A 21800-nucleotide genomic window follows, 5' to 3' on the forward strand; every position below is an offset into this window, starting at 1 on the left:
GAACATCTCTCTCCAATATGTTATAGTAGACATTTGTTATTCATTTATATGGTATATGGACATAATGATCACCTCTATATGTTACAGTGGACATTTGGTCTGTGGGATGCATCATGGCTGAACTCCTCACTGGCAGAACGCTGTTTCCCGGTACTGACCGTATCCTTTCCATTGCCCTTACCTCAGTTACCCTACTATGGGTCTAATATGAGTACCTATGCTGAAGCCCACTCCATTCTGTGAGTATGCCTGGCCTACCCATTCAACCACTGTTTCTGTCACTGACAGTCTTAGTGGTTGGTGGTGAGATTCCCACACAAATAATATGTCCTTGCTGAATCACATCGGATAGGACCAGAGTACACACATGATTGTTTGACATATGCATTTCAAACAGCTTTTTGCAGGTCCAGACAGCAGCAGAAGATTGCTGACAGTGCGTGTCCTAAACTGTGTTCTAAGCTAAAGCTCTTTTATGTTCCTAACTTGCTCTGCACAACTAATCCCTCTATGGTGCCTCAGGTGCTTCTTCTCCTTTCAGCTCTGTTTTGCCGCTCTCCCTGCAGCATGTATTGTAGAGGGTTTCCTAGTTCGTCAGTTTCTGTAGCCACACTCATTTCTACCTCTCCGAACTTGGTCTCTGTTTCTTCTGGCGTCCAAGCCTCCTTCCATTGTCTGTTAGATGCAGACAGCCACCTCCTCCTCTTTAACACAGTAACCCTAGAAAAGTCTGGCCTCGAGGCACCCACCTTGGAGCAAATGACGAGTCTTTTAAACGTCAACGTTCTAACAGTCTAATAAATACATTTCATATATGCTATCAGGAAAATTATCCTTTGGTTCGACTTCATACCTTTCAGACCGTCAGTACGGTTGAAAGTATGGATTATATCCCTCACGCTCCACACAGGTCGAGTAATAATAACAACAAAGTCACGCCGGTGACGTGACGCCATGGGAGGACATGCCCCAGAGGTTCATATTAAACCGTAGGTCAGACCACACTGTCTATTATTTCTTCTCGCAAAGTTAGCTTAGCCGTATTGCGCAAGTTGGACTGAGCCGCTGTTCAGTTTTTTTGGGATCTTCTTGGGTCCCGGTAGGGTAAGCTAAACTCGGTGTGATTTGTGTGTACTGTCAGTCTGTTACCAACGGAAATACGCCCTCCAAGGCTGTGTGACAGCTCTCCCCCACCTATCCCTTTTATCGGAGGATATCGGGCTTCCTTGTCATGTACTGACTTAGCCCACCAGCTATTGTGTGTTGGCCATCATACTCCGGTGCTAACCTTGTCGAGATATCCTCCATTACCGTGCTCGTTATCGAGGCCACCGGTCAATAGTCGTCCTTCGACTATTTAAAACTGGAATGGGTCACTTTACCTCGATAACCGCGTCTCATAGCGCGCACACCGTCTAGGAAGGTTGTTAGCCTAGCCAGCTATACGACGTGAGATTTGGACTGCTTCAGCCCTGTGGTTGTAGCTCGGCTCACCAGAAATGATTTTGCGGTTGCTGTACAGCTCTCTACTAGTGATGCATCGATGTGACATTTTTGACCGATAACCGATATAAAAGAAATTTGCGGCCTCTTAAACATTCTAGTACAGTTAGAGTTAACACATGGACGCAGCGGTCTAAGGTACTGCATCTCAGTGCAAGAGGCGTCACTACAGTCCCTGGTTCGAATCCAGACTGTATCACATCTGGCCGTGATTGGAGTCCCATAGGGCGGAGCACAATTGGCCCAGTGTCGTCCAGGTTTGGCTGGTGTAGGCTGTCATTTGTAAATAAGAATTTGTTCTTAACTGACTTGCCTAGTTAAATAAAGGTTACATACACACACCACACTGACCACAAGTCCCCATTACCAGTACAACATAATCAAAACCTATTTCTTTCACTTACTTGCTGTGCTGTTTCGTTCTTCATTTGTTCAGTCATTTCATTCTCAACCAGGATTTCATCATACATGTCAAGCAGTGGAGTTTCAGCTGTCTGTCTGTCCGTGGCCTCTCTTCCTCTGTGCGCACTGTCACTGTGTCCTTTTCCGTCTTGTCCAGCTGTGTCTGTAACATTTCACATAAACCCTGTTTCTTGTCTGCATCGAAGTAGCAGTTCTTTCACGTAGCATCTAGCATGGTGTCGACACAGTAAAGAGAGAGTGCCACCGAATCGCTTGTTCACAGCCTGGGTGGGCAGTTTTGTTGAGCAGGCGTTTCAATGCCATGACAGAGGGTACCACGTCTGCTGCAGACACTGTTGATGAGCTTATTTCGAGTCAGTTGTCCGAATGGAGCTTGCTAGTGTGTTCATGTTTCTAAGTTTCAAACATGTTCTCAAATGCCATTGAAATGGCAGCAGCGGTATGACAACCAGCACATTCCTGAGCATGCAAAACGACTTTCCTCAGTACGAAATCCTCGACGACCCACTCTGCTGTCAGACTCAGCATGCTCATGGTGCTGACATCGCTGGTCCAAATGTCAGTTGTGAAGCTAATAGCAGTGACGCTATTACTGTGTAACTCCGGAAGGGCAACATCTGAAAAATAGCGCTCTTGGTAGTGTGTACCGGTGCTCGACCAGTCGGCGAAAGCCAACATCACCCACGACAGAGAATGGTTGATTGTCAAGGGCAATGAATTCCATTATCTTGGCGTTAATGGATTTGGCCTTTGAGTTGTCTCACTGAAATGTTCTTTTGCACATCGGTGTTAAACTAGACATCGGGTCGGTGTTGGCATTTTTAGCTAATATCGTCCGATTCTGATTATGTCGTGCATCCTTACTCCTCTACCTTTACTGTGTATTGTGGTAGCTGCTGTAATAGTCTCCTGTTACTATTCAATGAGTTCATTCTGAGCTGTGAGAATACCACATCACCATGATGCTGGGCATGCATGGCTGTTGCTCTTGTGGCTCTGAACTTCAAGTAGAAGATGGTCATGATCTGTGCCCCGCCTGCCTAGGCATTGGCCCCCTACAAGAGGCAATCTCTGACCTCTGCATTAACTGCACCATCCTGCCTGTGAAGGTGAGAGCTTGCACCCTCAGCCAGGAGATTACATCTCTCCTGGAGAAGGGCGCGATCACGAGTAAAAGCATCAGAACAGTAAGATAGCTTTTACTCAACCTGTTTCCTGGTTCTGAAGAAAGGAGGCTTCACTAACAGGCTGGGGAGCAGTGTGGCAACCCAGGTCTGTACGGGGAGAGTGGTGCCCCCGCTGGCGGAAAGAGCACATCAACGTGCTAGTACTTCAAATAGTTTACCTCGCCCTGAAACACTTTCTGCTTGTTCTCAAACACAAACATGTCCTAATACGATCAGAAAATACAAGCCATTCATCTCCCAGGTAAGGTGAACGAGGTGGCGGATTCCTTGTCACGACAGAAACTGGCCCTGGGGGAATGGACACTTCACCCACAAGTAGTGAAGATGATATGGCAGTGGGTTGGAACAGCACATGTGGACCTGTTGGCCTCAGAGCAAACTTCCCACTGCTCCATCTACGAAGGAAGGCAAACGACCTAGGTGTGACCTTATGGCCCAATAGACTTTTTGCCTAAGGTTTTATCACCCCTTCACCCCCTCCTTTCCAGAATGCGAAGGAGGAGTGAGCAAATCTGTGTCCAATCCGTTCCATCAAACGCTATATGCAAGCATCTGAGCACTACAGGAAGTCAGACCAGGGCTGCGTTTCAAGCTCATAAAAGACACACCCTCCACTTACCTTACCTCGCCTTATGCCCTTGGGGGAATCCCTGTGGCCATCTTTGTCGTTGGTCTAAATGATTAGCCAAGCAAGGGAAGTTTGCAACATGAGACCCTCAGCCCTCGTTTTTGATATAGTTTGCAAGTGTACAATTGATTCTACATCCGCTAAGAAAAGTCAGCTAAATTTAAAACCAACATTAATATGGAGAAGTCAACAAACGAATGTAAATAAGATAGAAATTGTGCTACTAATGCACGTGAAAGCTCAAACACGTATCATAAAAGTAATGATGTTTTTGTTTGGTTATCTTTTGGAAACGTTAACTTGCGCACACAAATTTCCCTGACATCACACTTATACATTGTCATTTTCCATTTACCTGATATAGTGGGATGGCTAACATGCGTTAGTACCATACCCTGTTCAAAGGCACTTAAATCTTTTGTCTTGCCCATTCACCCTCCGAATGGCACACATACACAATCCATTTCTCAATTGTCTCAAGGCTTAAAAATTCTTATTTAACCTGTCTCCTCCCCTTCATCTACACTGATTTGAAGTGGATTTAACAAGTGACATCAATAAGGGATCATCGCTTCCACCTGGATTCACCTGGTCAATCTGTCATGGAAAGAGCAGGTGTCCTTAATGTTTTGTACACTCAGTGTAGTTTATACAAGTATGTTACATTTGATTTATTCAATGTCCCAGGCTGGTTTTTGTGACTGTTCTTGGTTCCATTGTGCCAGGCTCAATCAAGCACAGCTCAGTTATTTTTAAGACAACAGATTCTGACCTGAAGACGGGTCAGTAGTTCTTGCCGGTTCCTCTCCCCTTCCAGCTCCTGTTGTTCCTTTACACATGGTACCTGTTAGACATTGATCAGTTGAAGCTAATAATGCTGCTCGTCGGGATGCCAGGGCCTGAGCTCTTGATGAAAATCTCTTCAGAGTCTGTGAGTTATACACACAGTTACTATACTGCAAGGTCATTTGTTGCTTAATTTGCAAAAAAAAAAAAAAACATTTTATTTATTAAGTGTGTTCTTATAATCTTCAACACCAACTACCATTTTTAAAGCATGCTTTTGTTTTTCACATCCTCTCAAATCTTTCTTTGTGAGATGGGGTCAAATGCAACACCCATTTTGATTTGAATACTGATTCTTCACTTGCATAAATGAACATACCCCTCTATGTTCAAAGTTCGGGTTTTACTGCTATGATTGATTAACTTGACTTATTCCTGACTAATTAAATATTCTCTTCTCTACCATAACCTGAAGCATGTTACCAATCTGCCTTACACACGCCTATACAATCTTACCCTCTTTTTTTTATTTTCTTACCTTCCCCTCCAAAGATGGGACTATTTAGCTTTTTGCAGAGCCTCTTAGGAGTTGAGCCATACCATAAAACTCCTATAGGAAACTGTGTTGGACCACTGAGCTAAAGCCTAGGCCAGAGAGCCAGGCCTTAGCTCAGGGAGCAAACGCAAGTCTTCAGGTCTTCTATTGACTGGGAGGCTGTTAGCCCGCTGAGCTAAAGCCTAGGCCAGAGAGCCAGACATTAGCTCGGGGAGCAAACGCAAGTCTTCAGGTCTCCTATTGACTGGGTGACTGTTAGCCCGCTGAGCTAAAGCCTAGGCCAGAGAGCCAGACATTAGCTCGGGGAGCAAACGCAAGTCTTCAGGTCTCCTATTGACTGGGAGACTGTTAGCCCACTGAGCTAAAGCCTAGGCTATGCATTAGCTTGGGGTGCTAACGTGAGTCTTCAGGTCTCCCACTGACTAGCTGCTTGTTAATGTCTCTGCTATACTGCTGTCTTTACTGATACCCTTGACCCATACCTGATAGATATAAACCAGCTTCAGCAGATAATGCGTCTGACAGGAACGCCCCCAGCCTCTCTAATAAGCAGGATGCCCAGCCACGAGGTGAGCAGGACCAAATTATTCAATACATTCTCTATGGGGCCAACCCAGGATTCAAACCTGGGTCCTCGAACCTGCACGCCACAAGACTGTTAGCTCCGGGATTGGGGTAAATCCAAAGGCAATTCAGGAAGTAAACTGAAAATTGCAATTTTACTTCATGAGTTGACCAAATTGACCCCAACCCTGATTAGACCAAACCACTTCCCTTACATCTAGCCGAGAGCAGAGCCACATGCCCAGGGCCACAATATTAAAACCTCCTAAGAGGATATTTGCCTCCATATTATAAGGAAGTAGACAAACATACAATACATGTTGCATTTGATATTTTGGAGTCACCACTTTTTTAGAGTTGTAGGTTTCTATTTTCTACTACCCACTCCCCTTTATTATAACCACTGAGTGGTTGCTGCACGTGAATGCAAGTCCAGCAGCAACTACTCTCTTGCCTCGTTTGCCATAAGAGTGTTATAAAGCATAAATATACCTAACATTGCATACTAACAAACATTTTGCCTGAGCCAGAATTGGTTTGAATTGAAACACTCAACTGACGAGTGGTAAGGGAAGAAGGACCTGAAAATAACAGAATTGCAGTTCCTCTTTTTGAAGTTGGAACTGATTGAGTATATCGTAGCTACATTACATAGTGCTACATAAGTACTGCAACCAAATAAATAAACACTACTCAGTTATAAACTCTTTCTTCTCCTACTGCTTTCTCTCAAATCTGCAATTAAACCCTTGGTGCTTATAATTAATCCACACTTGCCAATGTTGTCATGATCAAGTGACTGGACCAATATGGTTCTGAATAAATCTACTCACATTTCTTCTGATGAGGGCCTCTCTAATCCTTGTCCCAAATAGCACCCTATTCCCAGGGAATAGGGTGCTATTTGGGACATGCCCTTGTCTGATATGGTACCAACTAGTGCTAATCATAATTATTACTTTCTGAATACAAAATGAGTGGCCACTTTCCCAAACCAAGATTAAGACAACTTGATTAGGATTTTTTGCCCAGAATAAGTAGCATTAATCTGGGTTGGGAAACAGGTCCTATTAACCAAAAATCAAGGTGGGCATCTTGTGGCTCCCTATTCCCTTCATAGTGCACTACTTTTGACCAGAGACCTATGGGACGTGGTTTAAAAGTTGTGGATTATATAGGTAATGGGGTGCCATTTTGGGATGCAGCCTTGTTTGGGTTCAATCACCCTTAGTGGAGTTGCCAACAACCTGATGCATCCAGTTTTAAGCTATCTTCAACCTAGCTTCCTTTTCTGCTGAAAACTGGATGTGGGAACTCTGCTCAGGCGTTTTATTTTAGTCTTGGTACGTTAGGTTAGGGTTCTATTGACCTCTTCCTTCCGATCTCTTCACACCCGTTGGTTGGCAGGCCAGGAACTACATCAACTCCTTGCCACAGATGCCCAAGAGGAATTTTTCTGACGTGTTCATCGGTGCCAACCCACAAGGTAATGTTGGAATCATGATCAAAACACTCAAAACACTTGGTCACATGTAAGTTGGACCTGACGATGTAATCAATTTGTGATGATAATGAAAGAAAGGTGTCACCACCTGATGACCTCTTGTGGCCATATTCAAAAAGCGTCTTACAATCTTTATTCAGTATGATCGAAAAAGGCAAAACTGATCCTGTAACAGCACTCCGACACTGAGACTTTGAATATAACAGCACTCCTACACTTCCTCTAGTCTGGCTGACATCTTCCTGACTTGAGATGCTGTATGGGCTGCTTTAATGTGTCAGCACGAAACGTTGATAATGAAGGGGCTGTACCTTTTAACTTCAAGTCGGCACTCTATTACGCTGGTTGGATATCACTGTTTTGAATGAAACAAATCATAATCTATTGTTTTACATAGGACTGCACCAGCCCTTCCGCTTCCAGTCAGCCCTTCCGGGATAAGCAAACACACAGCTAGCTAACGCAAACCTTCAGAGTTGGAAAACATTTTCAAAATGTTATAACAACCCTTCTACACTAAAACAAATGACATATTAGAGAACTGCAACCTGGCGTTTTGGATCAGGTACAGCAAACTAGCTCAAATTATATTGCGATATTGGCAAAACGGTACTATATATATATATATATATATATATATATATATATATATATATATATATATATTAGTCAAAAATATTATCCCGATATGTAACTAGTGATTTTATTTTTTATTTTTTTTCATCACTATTAGCTAGTATCGCTAACATTAGCTAGCTTGCTATCAATGTGAAATCAGTTAGCTAATCAAATGTATGTTTTAATAATACATTAACTAGTTATCTATTTATAGGCTTTACATTTCCTTACTCCACTGAAGTTTTTAATTTTCCTAATTAGATGCCCTCTGTTGACATACTAGGGCAATGATGTGAATCACCCATGCATTCTAGGGTGTAACGGTTCAGTAAACCCACAATTCAGTACGTATTGTGGTTTTGGTTTATAACAATGTTCAGCATTCACAATGTTCCTCGCATTGTCTGTTGTGACAGGATTGTTATCTTGGGCCTCTCAAGTTTCCACTCTAACGCATTTATAACCATGTGTGAGGTGGGATTTTCCCAGTAAATACCAGTTGGATGCATTCAGGTCATTTGCATGGATTGCTTTTTCTAAATAATGTTTTGTTGCCTTTAACTGCTGAAAATGCTGTTAAAGATCATTTCCTTAGTGACAACAGAGGCATGTGGGAGAAATTTCCTCAGGATGATAGATGAGTTGCGCACTAGTAATTACTAGTTAGAGGGCCATTCAAGTGGATTTTTCCTTCAATGCCAGATGGACACTTGTGACTCATAAAGGGGGTGTGTCTGTAGCATGGTACTTCTCCCACTCTGGTGTGATGGTCTGTCACTGTTAAAAAATGTGGTGCATTGGCCAATTCATTTAAGTATTTGGCTTTGTCTTGCTTATATACTACCTTTTTGCTGAAATGGGTGCAAGAGGGAAGTTCATAACATGGCTCGATCACTTTCAAGAGGTGCTGAAACCCCCTATTCTAAACCATAGAGAACGGATGTATATCCGTGGCTATAAACCAAAGACTGTAAAAAAATATAAACAGCCTACCTATCACTCTTGTAATTTCTTTGGCCTGGTCAGAATCAGCTGCTTGAATGCAGTGGGGAGAATGTGTTAATTTGCGTTTCTTTCTTGCTCCGGTATGCGGGGTGATGTCGGCGTAAATGTGTCAACATATTTGTGTTGGCAGCTGCATAAGCTATTCTCATTGACTGTAGCGACATACTGTTAACCTCTTGGGGATAGGGGGCAGTATTTGCACGGCCGGATAAAAAACGTACCCGATTTAATCTGGTTATTACTACTGCCCAGAAACTAGAATATGCATATAATTGTTTGATTTGGATAGAAAACACCCTAAAGTTTCTAAAACTGTTTGAATGGTGTCTGTGAGTATAACAGAACTCATATGGCAGGCAAAAACCTGAGAAGATTCTGTACAGGAAGTGCCCTCTCTGACCATTTCTTGGCCTTCTACACTCTCTTTATTGAAAACAAAGGATCTCTGCTGTAACGTGACACTTTGTAAGGCTCCCATAGGCACCAGAACGTTGAATGATGACTCTGCTGTCCCAGGCTGAAAAACAGTAGCGCATTTGGTAAGTGGTCGATCTGAGAACAATGAGACGGGGGGCGCGCGTGCACGTGAAGAGTCCATTTTAGATTTTGAGTCTTTGAACGGAAAGGACGTCTCCCGGTCGGAATATTATCGCTTTTTTACGCGAAAAATCGCATAAAAATTGATTTTAAACAGCGTTTGACATGCTTCGAAGTACGGTAATGGAATATTTTGAATTTTTTTGTCACGATACGCGTCCGCGCGTCACCGTTCGGATAGTGTCTTGAACGCAAGAAGAAAACAGAGGATATTTGTACATAACTATGGATTATTTTGAACCAAAACAACATTTGTGGATGAAGTAGAAGTCCTGGGAGTGCATTCTGACGAAGAACAGCAAAGGTAATCCAATTTTTCTTATAGTAAATCTGAGTTTGGTGAGTGCCAAACTTGGTGGGTGTCAAAATAGCTAGCCCGTGATGGCGAGCTATCTACTCAGAATATTGCAAAATGTGCTTTCACCGAAAAGCTATTTTAAAATCGGACACCGCGATTGCATAAAGGAGTTCTATATCTATAATTCTTAAAATAATTATGTTTTTTGTGAACGTTTATCGTGAGTAATTTAGTAAATTCACCGGAAGTTTGCGGTGGGTATGCTAGTTCTGAACGTCACATGCTAATGTAAAAAGCTGTTTTTTTATATAAATATGAACTTGATTGAACAAAACATGCATGTATTGTATAACATAATGTCCTAGGAGTGTCATCTGATGAAGATCATCAAAGGTTAGTGCTGCATTTAGCTGTGCTTTTGGTTTTTGTGACATTATATGCTAGCTTGAAAAATGGGTGTCTGATTATTTCTGTCTGGGTACTCTGCTGACATAATCTAATGTTTTGCTTTCGTTGTAAAGCCTTTTTGAAATCGGACAGTGTGGTTAGATTAACGAGAGTCTTGTCTTTAAAATGGTGTAAAATAGTCATATGTTTGAGAAATTTAAGTAATAGCATTTCTAAGGTATTTGAATATCGCGCCACGGGATTCCACTGGCTGTTGAGTAGGTGTGACGATTTCGTCCCACATACTTAACATTTTATCCTTAAACACTCTCTCCATCGCCGTTGTAATCTACTGGGAAGCCAAAATGTTCCCAAACTGGAGATTTTAAACGACGATGGAGCATCGACGAGTTGTGTGTAGTTGTTGATGCCGTTCTGGGCACCACTGTTGTACTGCGCCTTTATCTTCCTGTTTGTGGCCCGCCTGTTAGCTTGCATGATTCTTGCCATTCTCCTTGAACGTCTCTCATCAACGAGCTGTTTTTGCACACGGGACTTCCGCTGATTGGACACTGTCGTGCATGAAAAGTCCTCATCGATCTACACACAATACCCCATAATGACAAAGCGAAAACAAGTTTTTAGAGTTTTTTGCAAATTTATAAAAAATTAAGAACTGAAATATCACATTTACATAAGTATTCAGACCCGTTACTCAGTACTTTGTTGAAGCACCTTTGGCAACTATTACAGCCTAGAGTCTTCTTGAGTATGACATTACAAGCTTGGCACACCTGTATTTGGGGAGTTTCATTCATTCATTCATTCTTCTCTGCAGATCCTCTCAAGCTCTGTCAGGTTGGATGGGGAGCGTTGCTGCACAGCTATTTTCAGGTCTTTCCAGAGATGTTCGATCGGGTTCAAGTCCGGGCTCTGGCTGGGCCACTCAAGGACATTCAGAGACTTGTCCTGAAGCCACTCCTGCGTTGTCTTGGCTGTGTGCTTAGGGTCGTTGTCCTGTTGGAAGGTGAACCTTCGTCCAGTCTGAGGTCCTGAGGAGCTCTGGAGCAGGTTTTCATCAAGGACCTCTCTGTACTTTGCTCTGTTCATCTTTCCCTCGATCCTGACAAGTCTCCCTGCCTCTGCAAAACATCCCCACTGCATGATGCTGCCACCACCATGCTTCACCATTGGGATGGTGCCACGGTTCCTCCAGATGTGTTGCTTGACATTCAGGCCAAAGAGTTCAATCTTGGTTTCATCAGACCAGAGAATATTGTTTCTTATGGACTGAGAGTCTTTAGGTGACTTTTGGAAAACTCCAAGCGGGCTGTCATGTGCCTTTTACAGAGGAGTGTCTTCTGTCTGGCCACTCTACCATAAAGGCCTGATTGGTGGAGTGCTGCAGAGATGGTTGTCTTTCTGGAAGGTTCTACCATCTCCACAGAGGAACTCTGGAGCTCTGTCAGTGACCATCAGGTTCTTGGCCACCTCCCTGACCAAGTCCATTCTGTCCCGATTGCTTAGTGTGGCCCGGCGGCCAGCTTTAGGAAGAGTCTTGGTGGTTCCAAACTGTGTCCATTTAAGAATGATGGAGGACACTGTGTTCTTGGTGACCTTCAATGCTGCAGAAATGTTTTGGTACCCTTTCCCAGATCTGTGCCTCGACACAATCCTGTCTTGGAGCTCTGTGGACAATTCCTTCGACCTAATTTTTGCTCTGACATGCACTGTCAACTGTGAGACCTTATATAGAGAGGTGTGTGCCTTTCCAAATCATGTCCAATCAATTGAATTTACCACAGGAGGACTCCAATCAAGTTGTAGAAACATCTCAAGGATGTTCAAAGGAAACAGGATGCACCTGAGCTCAATTTTGAGTCTCATAGAAAAGGGTCTGTATACTTATGTAAATAAGGTATTTATTTATTTTTGTTAACCTATTTTCGCTTTGTTATTATGGGATATTGTGTGTAGATGGATGAGGAAAACATTAATTTGATCAATTTTAGAATACGGCTAACGTAACAAAATATGGAACAAGTCAAGTGGTCTGACTACTTTCCGAATGCACTGTACATAGATACACTATATAGTGTATCTAACATTTCACAACAATACACACATCTAAAAGTAAAAGAATGGAATTAAGAAATAATTAAATATTAGGATGAGCAATGTCGGAATGGCATTGACTAAAATACAGTATACATTGTCGTGACTTTACTTTCATTCATCTGATGGCTGTTTATCTAATCAACTAAATGTGCTTAATTGTTACCCAATTTTATGAGAGGCAAAAGACACTTATCCTTGATACGTTTTTAGAAACTGTTCTCACAGTTATCATGTACTTTGCACACGAACCGCCACCCGTTTGAAGTAAGAAATCATGAAAGTATTTACGTGTGAATGCCTTCGTTCGCCATTTATCTCTGTCGGAACCAGCCCTCCTTAGGAAGGGTGATAGGTTGGCCTTTCAGCTGCACGCTTGTAAGGCTCTGATTGTCCAAAAGGAGTCCCGTCCCCCCTTCCCGTCTGTTCACTCTGGAAGATGCTCCTTGGAAGATAGGCTAGCCAGCCGTGTCGATGGTTACCACTGGGTGATGAGACTAGCGTCTCTGCTAAATTACTTAAATGTAAATGTAAACTAGCGTACTACAGTGATTTGAGAAGAGTAGTACAGAGGTCCCACTTATTCGCTTTTCTAGATACTTGATTTAGGACAGCTAATCAGCTGTACCAGTAATTGGCTGAGAGGTGAGCCTCTCACCTCTTCCTCGTGTTGATATTCATAGCTCAGACCACTTTAGACATGGGCTGCAGCTCCCCGTCTTTCCTGTTCTGGGAGGTGAGTTTATTTTCTTCACCTCGTGTTGAGGTTCAAAGTTCCAACCATTTCAAATGTGTAGCTACCGCTTCACGTTTTTCTGGTCTCATGTTAATTTCTTTACCAATACTTTTATGCACTCTGAGAGACAAGGACCGTTCCGTCAGGCTGACACGCTCCCTGACCGCACTCTGGGCATGACTACCTACTTTGCAGTTTATAGGAGACAAATTCTCTTATGGCTCCTAAAATGACATTCATATCTTAACAAAAATACTTGAATAGTTTTTCATATTTCATATACAACGTTAACTTCTCTAGGGCCAGTGGGACGATTTCGTCCCACCTACGTAACAGCCAGTGGAATCCCGTGGCGCGTTATTCAAATACCTTAGAAATGCTATTACTTCAATTTCTCAAACATATGACTATTTTACACCATTTTAAAGACAAGACTCTCGTTAATCTAACCACACTGTCCGATTTCAAAAAGGCTTTACAACGAAAGCAAAACATTAGATTATGTCAGCAGAGTACCCAGCCAGAAATAATCAGACACCCATTTTTCAAGCTAGCATATAATGTCACATAAACCCAAACCACAGCTAAATGCAGCACTAACCTTTGATCTTCATCAGATGACAATCTTAGGACATTATGTTATACAATACATGCATGTTTTGTTCAATCAAGTTCATATTTATATCAAAAACCAGCTTTTTACATTAGCATGTGATGTTCAGAACTAGCATACCCCCCGCAAACATCCGGTGAATTTACTAAATTACTCACGATAAACGTTCACAAAAAACATAACAATTATTTTAAGAATTATAGATACAGAACTCCTCTATGCACTCGCTATGTCCGATTTTAAAATAGCTTTTCGGTGAAAGCACATTTTGCAATATTCTAAGTAGATAGCCCGACACCCACCAAGTTTAGCCCTCACCAAAGTCAGATTTACTATAAGAAAAATGTTATTACCTTTGCTGTTCTTCGTCAGAATGCACTCCCAGGACTTCTACTTCAATAACAAATGTTGGTTTGGTTCAAAATAATCCATAGTTATGTTCAAATATCCTCTGTTTTGTTTGTGCGTTCAAGACTATCCGAAGTGTAAAGAAGGGTGACGCGTTTCGTGACAAAAAAATTCTAAATATTCCATTACCGTACTTCGAAGCATGTCAACCGCAGTTTAAATTTTTATGCAATTTTTCTCGTAAAAAAATCGATAATATTCCGACCGGGAATCTGTGTTTTAGTACAAAGAGAGAGAAAATAAAAACATGGGATCCCCTCGTGCACGTGCCTCAGTCTCATAGTACTCTGACCGACCACTATCCAAACGCGCTAATGTTTTTCAGCCAGGGCCTGCAAAGCCACGATTCAGCTTTTTCCCGGGTTCTGAGAGCCTATGGGAGCCGTAGGAAGTGTCACGTTACAGCAAAGATTCTCAGTTTTCAATAAAAAGAGTCAAGAAGCTCAAGGAATGGTCAGAGAGGGCACTTCCTGTACAGAATCTTCTCAGGTTTTTGCCTGCCATATGAGTTCTGTTATACTCACAGACACCATTCAAACAGTTTTAGAAACTTTAGGGTGTTTTCTATCCAAAGCCAATAATTATATGCATATTCTAGTTTCTGGGCAGTAGTAATAACCAGATTAAATCGGGTAAGTTTTTTTATCCGGCCGTGTAAATACTGCCCCCTAGCCCTAACAGGTTAAGGATGGAGACTTCATACATGTAGTGTAAACTTTTCAAGTTACATTATTTCCTTTTTAACCTTTTTTAATGATGACATCACAAAATAACAACCTATATGACATTAGTTTTCTATAGGTCATCTCTGGCCATTCCCCACGTTCTTATGTTAGAAATATTGTTCCAGTATGCGCTTTAGAAACTGTTAGTCTTCCCGCCGAAACTCTGTCTGTGTAGACAAAGGAACATTCCTTTGGTTAATACTGGAAAGGGAGACCCTAGATTTCCTCTCCTTTAATTTATGATAGGGTGTGAGCTGTCAACCCGGGGGCAGCTCCCTCCCCTCTTCTGTGGGGGAGAGGAGGTCTGGTTACTGTCATCCATTGCCAAGCTGATCTGATCCATTGGATCCTCACTGGACAATCATGACAATATGAAATGAGTAAAGCAATATGTAAACGTTATTAAAGTGACTAGTGTTCCATTATTAAAGTGACCAGTGATTCCATGTCATTAAAGATTTTTGTTTTACATTGTTTCACTCTGAAGACACTATCAATGAGTGGCGATGGCCCCTAGTAAAGTACAGTCGACATGTGCTGTAAGCTGTAGTGTAAGGGATGCCTTCTCGACATGGGTTATGTTTAACTCTCACTCAAATAATGTGGCCTGATACCACATTTGAAGATCATGTGCTTATATATATATATATTGTTTGCGCTGACTGTCATAAAAAGGCTATAAATTCTTAATTCCCATCTTAATTCAGAATAAATGTATAGTTGGTAACAATATAAAGATTTTGAAGCACATTTAATTACTATGCTAGTTCTTGTATAAGAAAATGTTGTGTGAGGTTCCCATAGTTTAATCCAATAAAAGTGCTTTCTGTAGTGTCTCTTTGGCGGTTATGCTTCCTGTCACCCAGTCATTCATGATGCAGTTCTATCACTTTATTTAGAATATTCGATATCTTATAGGCCTGTTATGCCAACAGTTCATGCAAACAAACACTTCTTACTCATTACATTTGTACAAATACAAAACGTTCACTGGTGCGTCATTATCATTTACATTCCGACATTACATGTATCCATCGCAGTGCCTTTCTATACCGTCGAAGTACAGTTCTAGGTCATTGTACATACCATATGTAGGTCATATGGACTTCATCCACAACAATTCCAACGGTTTTGGAGTTGTATAGGACTGAGGCCAAAATATCTCTCCCTGTCTTCCCCAACCAGCTCTCTGGACTTTTGAAGACAAGGTCGCATGCACCATTCCATATCACGTTCTTGTCTTCCTCCAAAACCACTGCTCTGAGACCCAGGGCTTCTGCCTCGTGGTTTTGGTCCTCCATCCACCACAGCCTTTAGCGGGGAAACGACTGTCAGAATTGGAGGCTGTTTTCCTAGGTTCTTGAAGACTAGAACTAGCTAGCTAGCTGGTAAATGAAGCTTTCCCCCTTGGCAAGACCGCCAATACATCCTCCCTTCGCACAAATGCAAACATTTTTAAGTTGCTCCTATTAAATCACTAAATTGGCCATTACTGTGGCAGTGCCGTCTCCATCTCCTTTTCAGAAAGTGCCTTCAGAGTTTTTAGTTAGCTACCCAACTTTAGCTTGGCTTGTTTACCTTTAGTGGGGGGCGTAGCAAATTGACGAGGAAGCGTGGGGGACGTTGCGCATGCAAATAGTGTGCATATGAGAACAAATCAAAAAGTTACTTGGTAGTGAGTGGAAACGCCAACCGGATGCTTCACATTTATACATCCGGTGAAATATCTGGCTCATTGTTCCATCTGTGCCCTTCTGCTCTCCATTCATGGTCTCTCTGTAAAAAAAAAACACCTCTCCAGCGGAGGGCAGCCAATGCCTGTCGCTGATCCTGATCTGACCCTATTAATATTGATGTTGTTCTGCTGCCTGTAGCTGTGGACCTGCTGGAGAAGATGTTGGTTCTGGACACAGATGAGAGGATAACGGCTGCCGAGGCTTTGGCCCACCCCTACTTCTCCCAGTACCACGACCCAGATGACGAGCCTGAGGCTGACCCCTACGACCAGAGCTTTGAGAGCCGTGAGCTGGAGATCGAGGAATGGAAACGTATGTAGAATTAAATGGACAGGAATCATTATGGGATTATTAAAGGGGTCATACATGCTCAGCGAATGCATTGCGAAGGCATCACAATGCATTCATTATACCTGAAGGAGAATTTAGCTGTTTTAGGACCATCTGTTTTATGTAAATGTCATGTTATAGAAGGGTACAGACACATTTATTTTTTGCGATTTCACTTGTTTTTGAGAAGTACCCCAACCAGCGATTCATTTCTTCATTGTGCGGTATGGGGGCTCTAAAGAAAACATGAACAAATGCTCCAAAAACACCCAAGTACCTCCTTTTAGAAACGGAAACACTCTGTATAGTGATGCAGATCTTAAGATGTTGTACACATGAAATTGTCATTGTGAACTTTATCCGCAACATTATGTTCCATTTTGTTGCGGAATAAGTTCGGAATGACACAATTTCATATGTACAACATCTTAAGATCTGCATCACTATACAGAGTGTTTCTGTTTCTAAAAGGATGAATTTGGGTGTTTTTAGAGCATTTGTTCATGTTTTTTCAGAGCTTACTTACTGCACAACAAGGACGAGGAAATGAATCGCTGTTGCGGTGAGTTTCTCAACAAGTGAAATCGCAAAAAAGGTGTCTGGACCCTTCTATAACATTCTATTTACATTAATTTCTGTTTAGATTTGGTTGTAAAAAAGCAAACTTCTCCTTTTTAAGTGAACTGTTACAAAATGTATTGTCATCTTGCAAAATAAATGTATTTTTATCTGCTCTGTTCCCAACCCCACAGATGGAACAGAAACACACACAACACACATTTATCTCTCTCTCTCTTCTCCTCACAGGATTGACCTATGAGGCGGTGTGCGATTTTGAGCCACCTATCTTTGATGGAGACGACATGGAATCGTGATTTGGATAATTTGATTTCTACAAGCCCCTCCCCCTCAGCCCCTACAACTTTATATCACTGAGGTTCCCACTTATCATACGACCTTTTGGGAAAACAATATCATCCGAGTGCCTACAAACGTTTGTCTTTTGTTATATTTCTGAAGCTGGCGCGCTCTCTCCCCCCATTCTGACTTGTAAATGTGTTGCAAGAGAAACGCAACTAAAATAGCCTGGTCCCAGATCTGTGCTGTGGCATGACAATGGCCATGGGAGTTGGCTATTCAGCACAAACAGGTCTTGGAACATGCAAAAACGAAAAATGGGGGAAAGGAGATTTTCAAGGACTGAATATCTATATTTACTACAATGTATTTTCAAGGCAGAAACCGAGGCAAGCAACAACCAACCACTTATACCATTATTTGTTCATTGCTGGAAAATGCCATGCTTCTGTTATTATTCTGTCTATATGTATGTTTTTAAATGGCACCTTATTTACTATATAGGAAATGGGGTGCCATTTGGGATGAAATCTATATTTCAACTACACTGATCAAAAATATAAACGCAACATACAACAACTTGAAAGATTTTACTGAGTTAAAGTTCATATAAGGAAATCAGTCAATTGAAATTAATTTGTTAGGCCCTTATCTATGCATTTCGCATGACTGGGAATACAGATATGCATCTGTTAGTCACTTACTTTTGTATTTCTAGTGTATGTGGACACACCCGTTGCTGACAGTTGCATAAAATCAAGCACACAGCCATGCAATCTCCGTAGTCAAACATTGGCACTAGAATGGCTTTAGTGAAGAGCTCAGTGACTTTCAACAGTGCCACCTTTCCAACAAGTCAGTTTGTAAAATTTCTGCCCTGCTAGAGCTGCCCCTGTACAACTGTAGGTGCTGTTATTGTGAAGTGGAAATGTCTAGGAGCAATAACGGCTCAGCCGCGAAGTGGTAGGCCACACAAGCTCACAGAATGGGACCGCTGGAGCGCGTAGCGCGTAAAAAAACGTCTGTCCTTGCAGGACTGATGAGTTCCAAACTGAGTTTGGAAGCAACGTCAGCACAATAACTGTTCGTCAGGAGCTTCATGTAATGGGTTTCCATGGCCGAGCAGCCACACACAAGCCTAAGATCACCATGAGCAATGCCGAGCGTCGGCTGGAGTGGTGTAAGCTCGCCACCATTGGACTCTGGAGCTGTGGAAACGCATTCTCTGGAGTGATGAATCACGCTTCACCTGACAGTCTGACGGACGAATCTGGGTTTGGCGGATGCCAGGATGACGCTACCTGCCCCAATGCATAGTGCCAACTATAAAGTTTGGTGGAGGAGGAATAATGGTTGAGGGCTGTTTTTCATGGTTCGAGCTAGGCCCCATAGTTCCAGTGAAGTGAAATATTAACACTACAGCATACAATGATATTGTAGACGATTCTGTGCTTCCAACTTTTTGGCAACAGTTCGGGGAAGGCATTTCCTGTTTCAGCATGACAATGCCCCGTGCACAAAGCGAGAGTTGGTTTGTCGATCGTTGTGGAAGAACTTGACTTCCCTGCACAGAGCCCTGACCTCAACCCCATCGACCACCTTTGGGATTAATTGGAACGCCAACTACGAACCAGGCCTAATCGCCCAACATCAGTGCCCGACCTCACTAATGCTCTTGTAGCTGAATGGAAGCATGTCCCCGCAGAAATGCTCCAACATCTAGTGGAAAGCCTTCCCAGAAGAGTGAAGGCTCTTATAGCAGCAAAGGGAGGACCAACTCCATATTAATGGCCATGATTTTAGAATGATATTGTGTCTACATTTGCCTGCAGGTGTCCACATACTTTTGGTCATTTAGTGTAGGGGTGTGGATCAGAACCAGTCAATATCCGGTGTGACCACCATTTGCCTACAGCGCGAACAGATCTCCTTCGCATAGAATTGATCACGTTCTTGATTTTGGCCTGTGAAATATTGTCTCACTCGTCAGTGGTTGTGCGAAGTTGCTTGATATTGGCGGGAACTGGAACACGCTGTCCATACACATTCATTCAGAACATAACTAACATACTCAATGGGTGACATGTTTGAGTATGCAGGCCATGGAAGAACGGAGACATTTTCAGCCTCCAGGAATTGTGTACAGATCCTCGCGGCATGGGGCCGTGCATTATGCTGAAACATGAGGTGATGGCGGCAGATGAATGGGCCTCAGGATCTCGTCACGGTATCTCTGCATTCCAATTGCCATCGATAAAAATCCAATTGGGTTTGTTGTCCGTAGTTTATAACCCCACCGGCACCATGGGACACTTGTTCACAACGTTGACGTCAGCAAACCGCTCGCCCACACAACGCCATACACGTGGTCTGCGGTTGTGAGGCCAGTTGGACGCACTGCCAAGTTCTTTAAAACGAAGGAGTGGCTTATGGTAGAGAAATTAACATTAAATTCTCTGGCAACAGCTCTGGTGGACATTCCTGCAGTCATCATGCCAATTGCACGCTCCCTCAACTTGAGAAATCTGTGGCATTGTGTTGTGACAAAACGGCACATTTTAGAGAGAGTGGCCTTTTGTCTCCAGCACCTGTGTAATGATCATGCGGTTTAGTCAACTTCTCGATATGCCACACCTGTCAGGTGGATGGATTATCTTGGCAAAGGAGAAATGCTCACTAACAGGGATATAAACAAATTTGTTCACACAATTTGAGAGAAATATGCTTTTTGTGCGTATGGAACATTTGGGGGATCTTTTACTTCAGCTCATGAAACATGGACCAAGACTTTTTACATGTTGCATTTATATCTTAGTTCGGTGTATTTTTTTTAAATATTCCTCCTTCAGAAGTTTTTGTTATTATTTTGAGAATTCTATGGCTTATCACTGTGACATTCAAAAGAAATGAGATGCTGAATTAAACGTCCGGAAAAATATAGCTGTGTACTATATGATTTAATCATTTAATAGTGTATATCAATTGAAATGTGGAATACAGACTGTCACTCTCACTATGCCAATCGCAGCATTAGTGTCACACATTTACAGGCGCTTCAGAAATCATTAGAATAATCAGCTTTACTGTATTGGACAGGCTGAGTCTCAAATGGCACTTTTTTAATACCTAATATAGTGTAGGACTTTCTAGTTTTATTTAACCAGGTATGTTGACTGAGAACACATTCTCATTTACAGCAACGACCTGGGGAGTAGTTACAAGGGGATGAATGAGCCAATTGGAAGCTGAAAATGGTTGGTGGCCATGATGGTAGGAGTGCCAGATTGGGAATTTAGCCAGGACACCGGGGTTAACTCTTACGATAAGTGCCATTGGCTCTTTAGTGTCCACAGAGTCAGGACACCTGTTTAACGTCAGTTCCAAAAGACGACACCTTACACAAGGTAATGTCTCCAGCCACATCATTTTTAGACCAAGGGAAAGAGTGCCTCCTACTGGCCCTCCAACACCACTTGGTCTTCCATTCAGGGACCGACCAGGACCAAACCTGCTTAGCTCCAGAGTCAAGCCAGCAGTGGGATGCAGAGTGTAATGCTGCAGGGCACATAGGGTTTTGGTCAAAAGTAGTGCACTATATAGTGAACAGAGTGCCATTTGAGACACAGATAGGGATTTCTTCTATTCTTCAACGTTGTTATGAGCTTTAGGAAATGTTTTAGTTGTGAAGAAAAATGGCTTTAGATCTACCACATTGCAGATGAATCCCCCACACCCCATAGTCTTACAACTCTTCAGTCAGTGTGACATTTGGTTAAATGCCAGCAGCCAGACCATAAGATGTTTAGATGTTTACTACCATTTAGTGCTCACAAACCCTAAAACCATTATTCCGTTAATTTAATACCCAAATGATTCAATTCTATCAGATTCACTATTTTTGTTGTTTAATTCATTTGTTTTGATTTTTAAAGTGGCTTCCTCATGTCCTTTCTGCACTGAGTTGAAGAAGCTACGTAGATGAAAGTGAAGGCCTGGTATGGGTCAACCATATTGCTTTCTCCTGTTCTCAAAACAGAACAGTGCAGACAGATGAGGGAAGTTACTGTAGGTTATTGAGATGTAGCCCCAGTCTGACTAAATAAAATGGCCCTAGAAATCTAGCCTGTTGAACCAGATTGATTGCTGCACTCCATTGAACACAGAACTCAGTCTGGTTTAACCAGGCTAAGGATTCTGAATACCACTTTAAATATTTACACTTT

At 42.3% G+C, this 21800-nt stretch overlaps 1 protein-coding gene across 2 annotated transcripts in view; it reads left to right on the forward strand.

Annotated features, from left to right (window-relative positions):
• Nucleotides 1–18156, forward strand: part of mapk14a (mitogen-activated protein kinase 14a) — a 34593-nt gene extending 16437 nt beyond the window's left edge. Inside the window, exons 8-12 of one of the 2 annotated variants that reach the window (XM_014135703.2) lie at nucleotides 88–159; nucleotides 4593–4672; nucleotides 7055–7133; nucleotides 16528–16701; nucleotides 17527–18156. In XM_014135703.2, the coding sequence (XP_013991178.1) occupies nucleotides 88–159; nucleotides 4593–4672; nucleotides 7055–7133; nucleotides 16528–16701; nucleotides 17527–17594 (473 nt within the window). In that variant the 3' untranslated portion in view covers nucleotides 17595–18156. Of the gene's footprint in view, nucleotides 1–87; nucleotides 160–4592; nucleotides 4673–5572; nucleotides 5653–7054; nucleotides 7134–16527; nucleotides 16702–17526 lie in introns of both variants that reach the window. The other variant, XM_014135702.2, reaches the window with a different exon arrangement.
• The last annotated feature ends 3644 nt before the right edge of the window (nucleotides 18157–21800 follow it).

The sequence above is a fragment of the Salmo salar genome, chromosome ssa13 (genome assembly GCF_905237065.1).
Source record: "Salmo salar chromosome ssa13, Ssal_v3.1, whole genome shotgun sequence".
NCBI classification, from domain to species: Eukaryota; Metazoa; Chordata; class Actinopteri; order Salmoniformes; family Salmonidae; genus Salmo; species Salmo salar.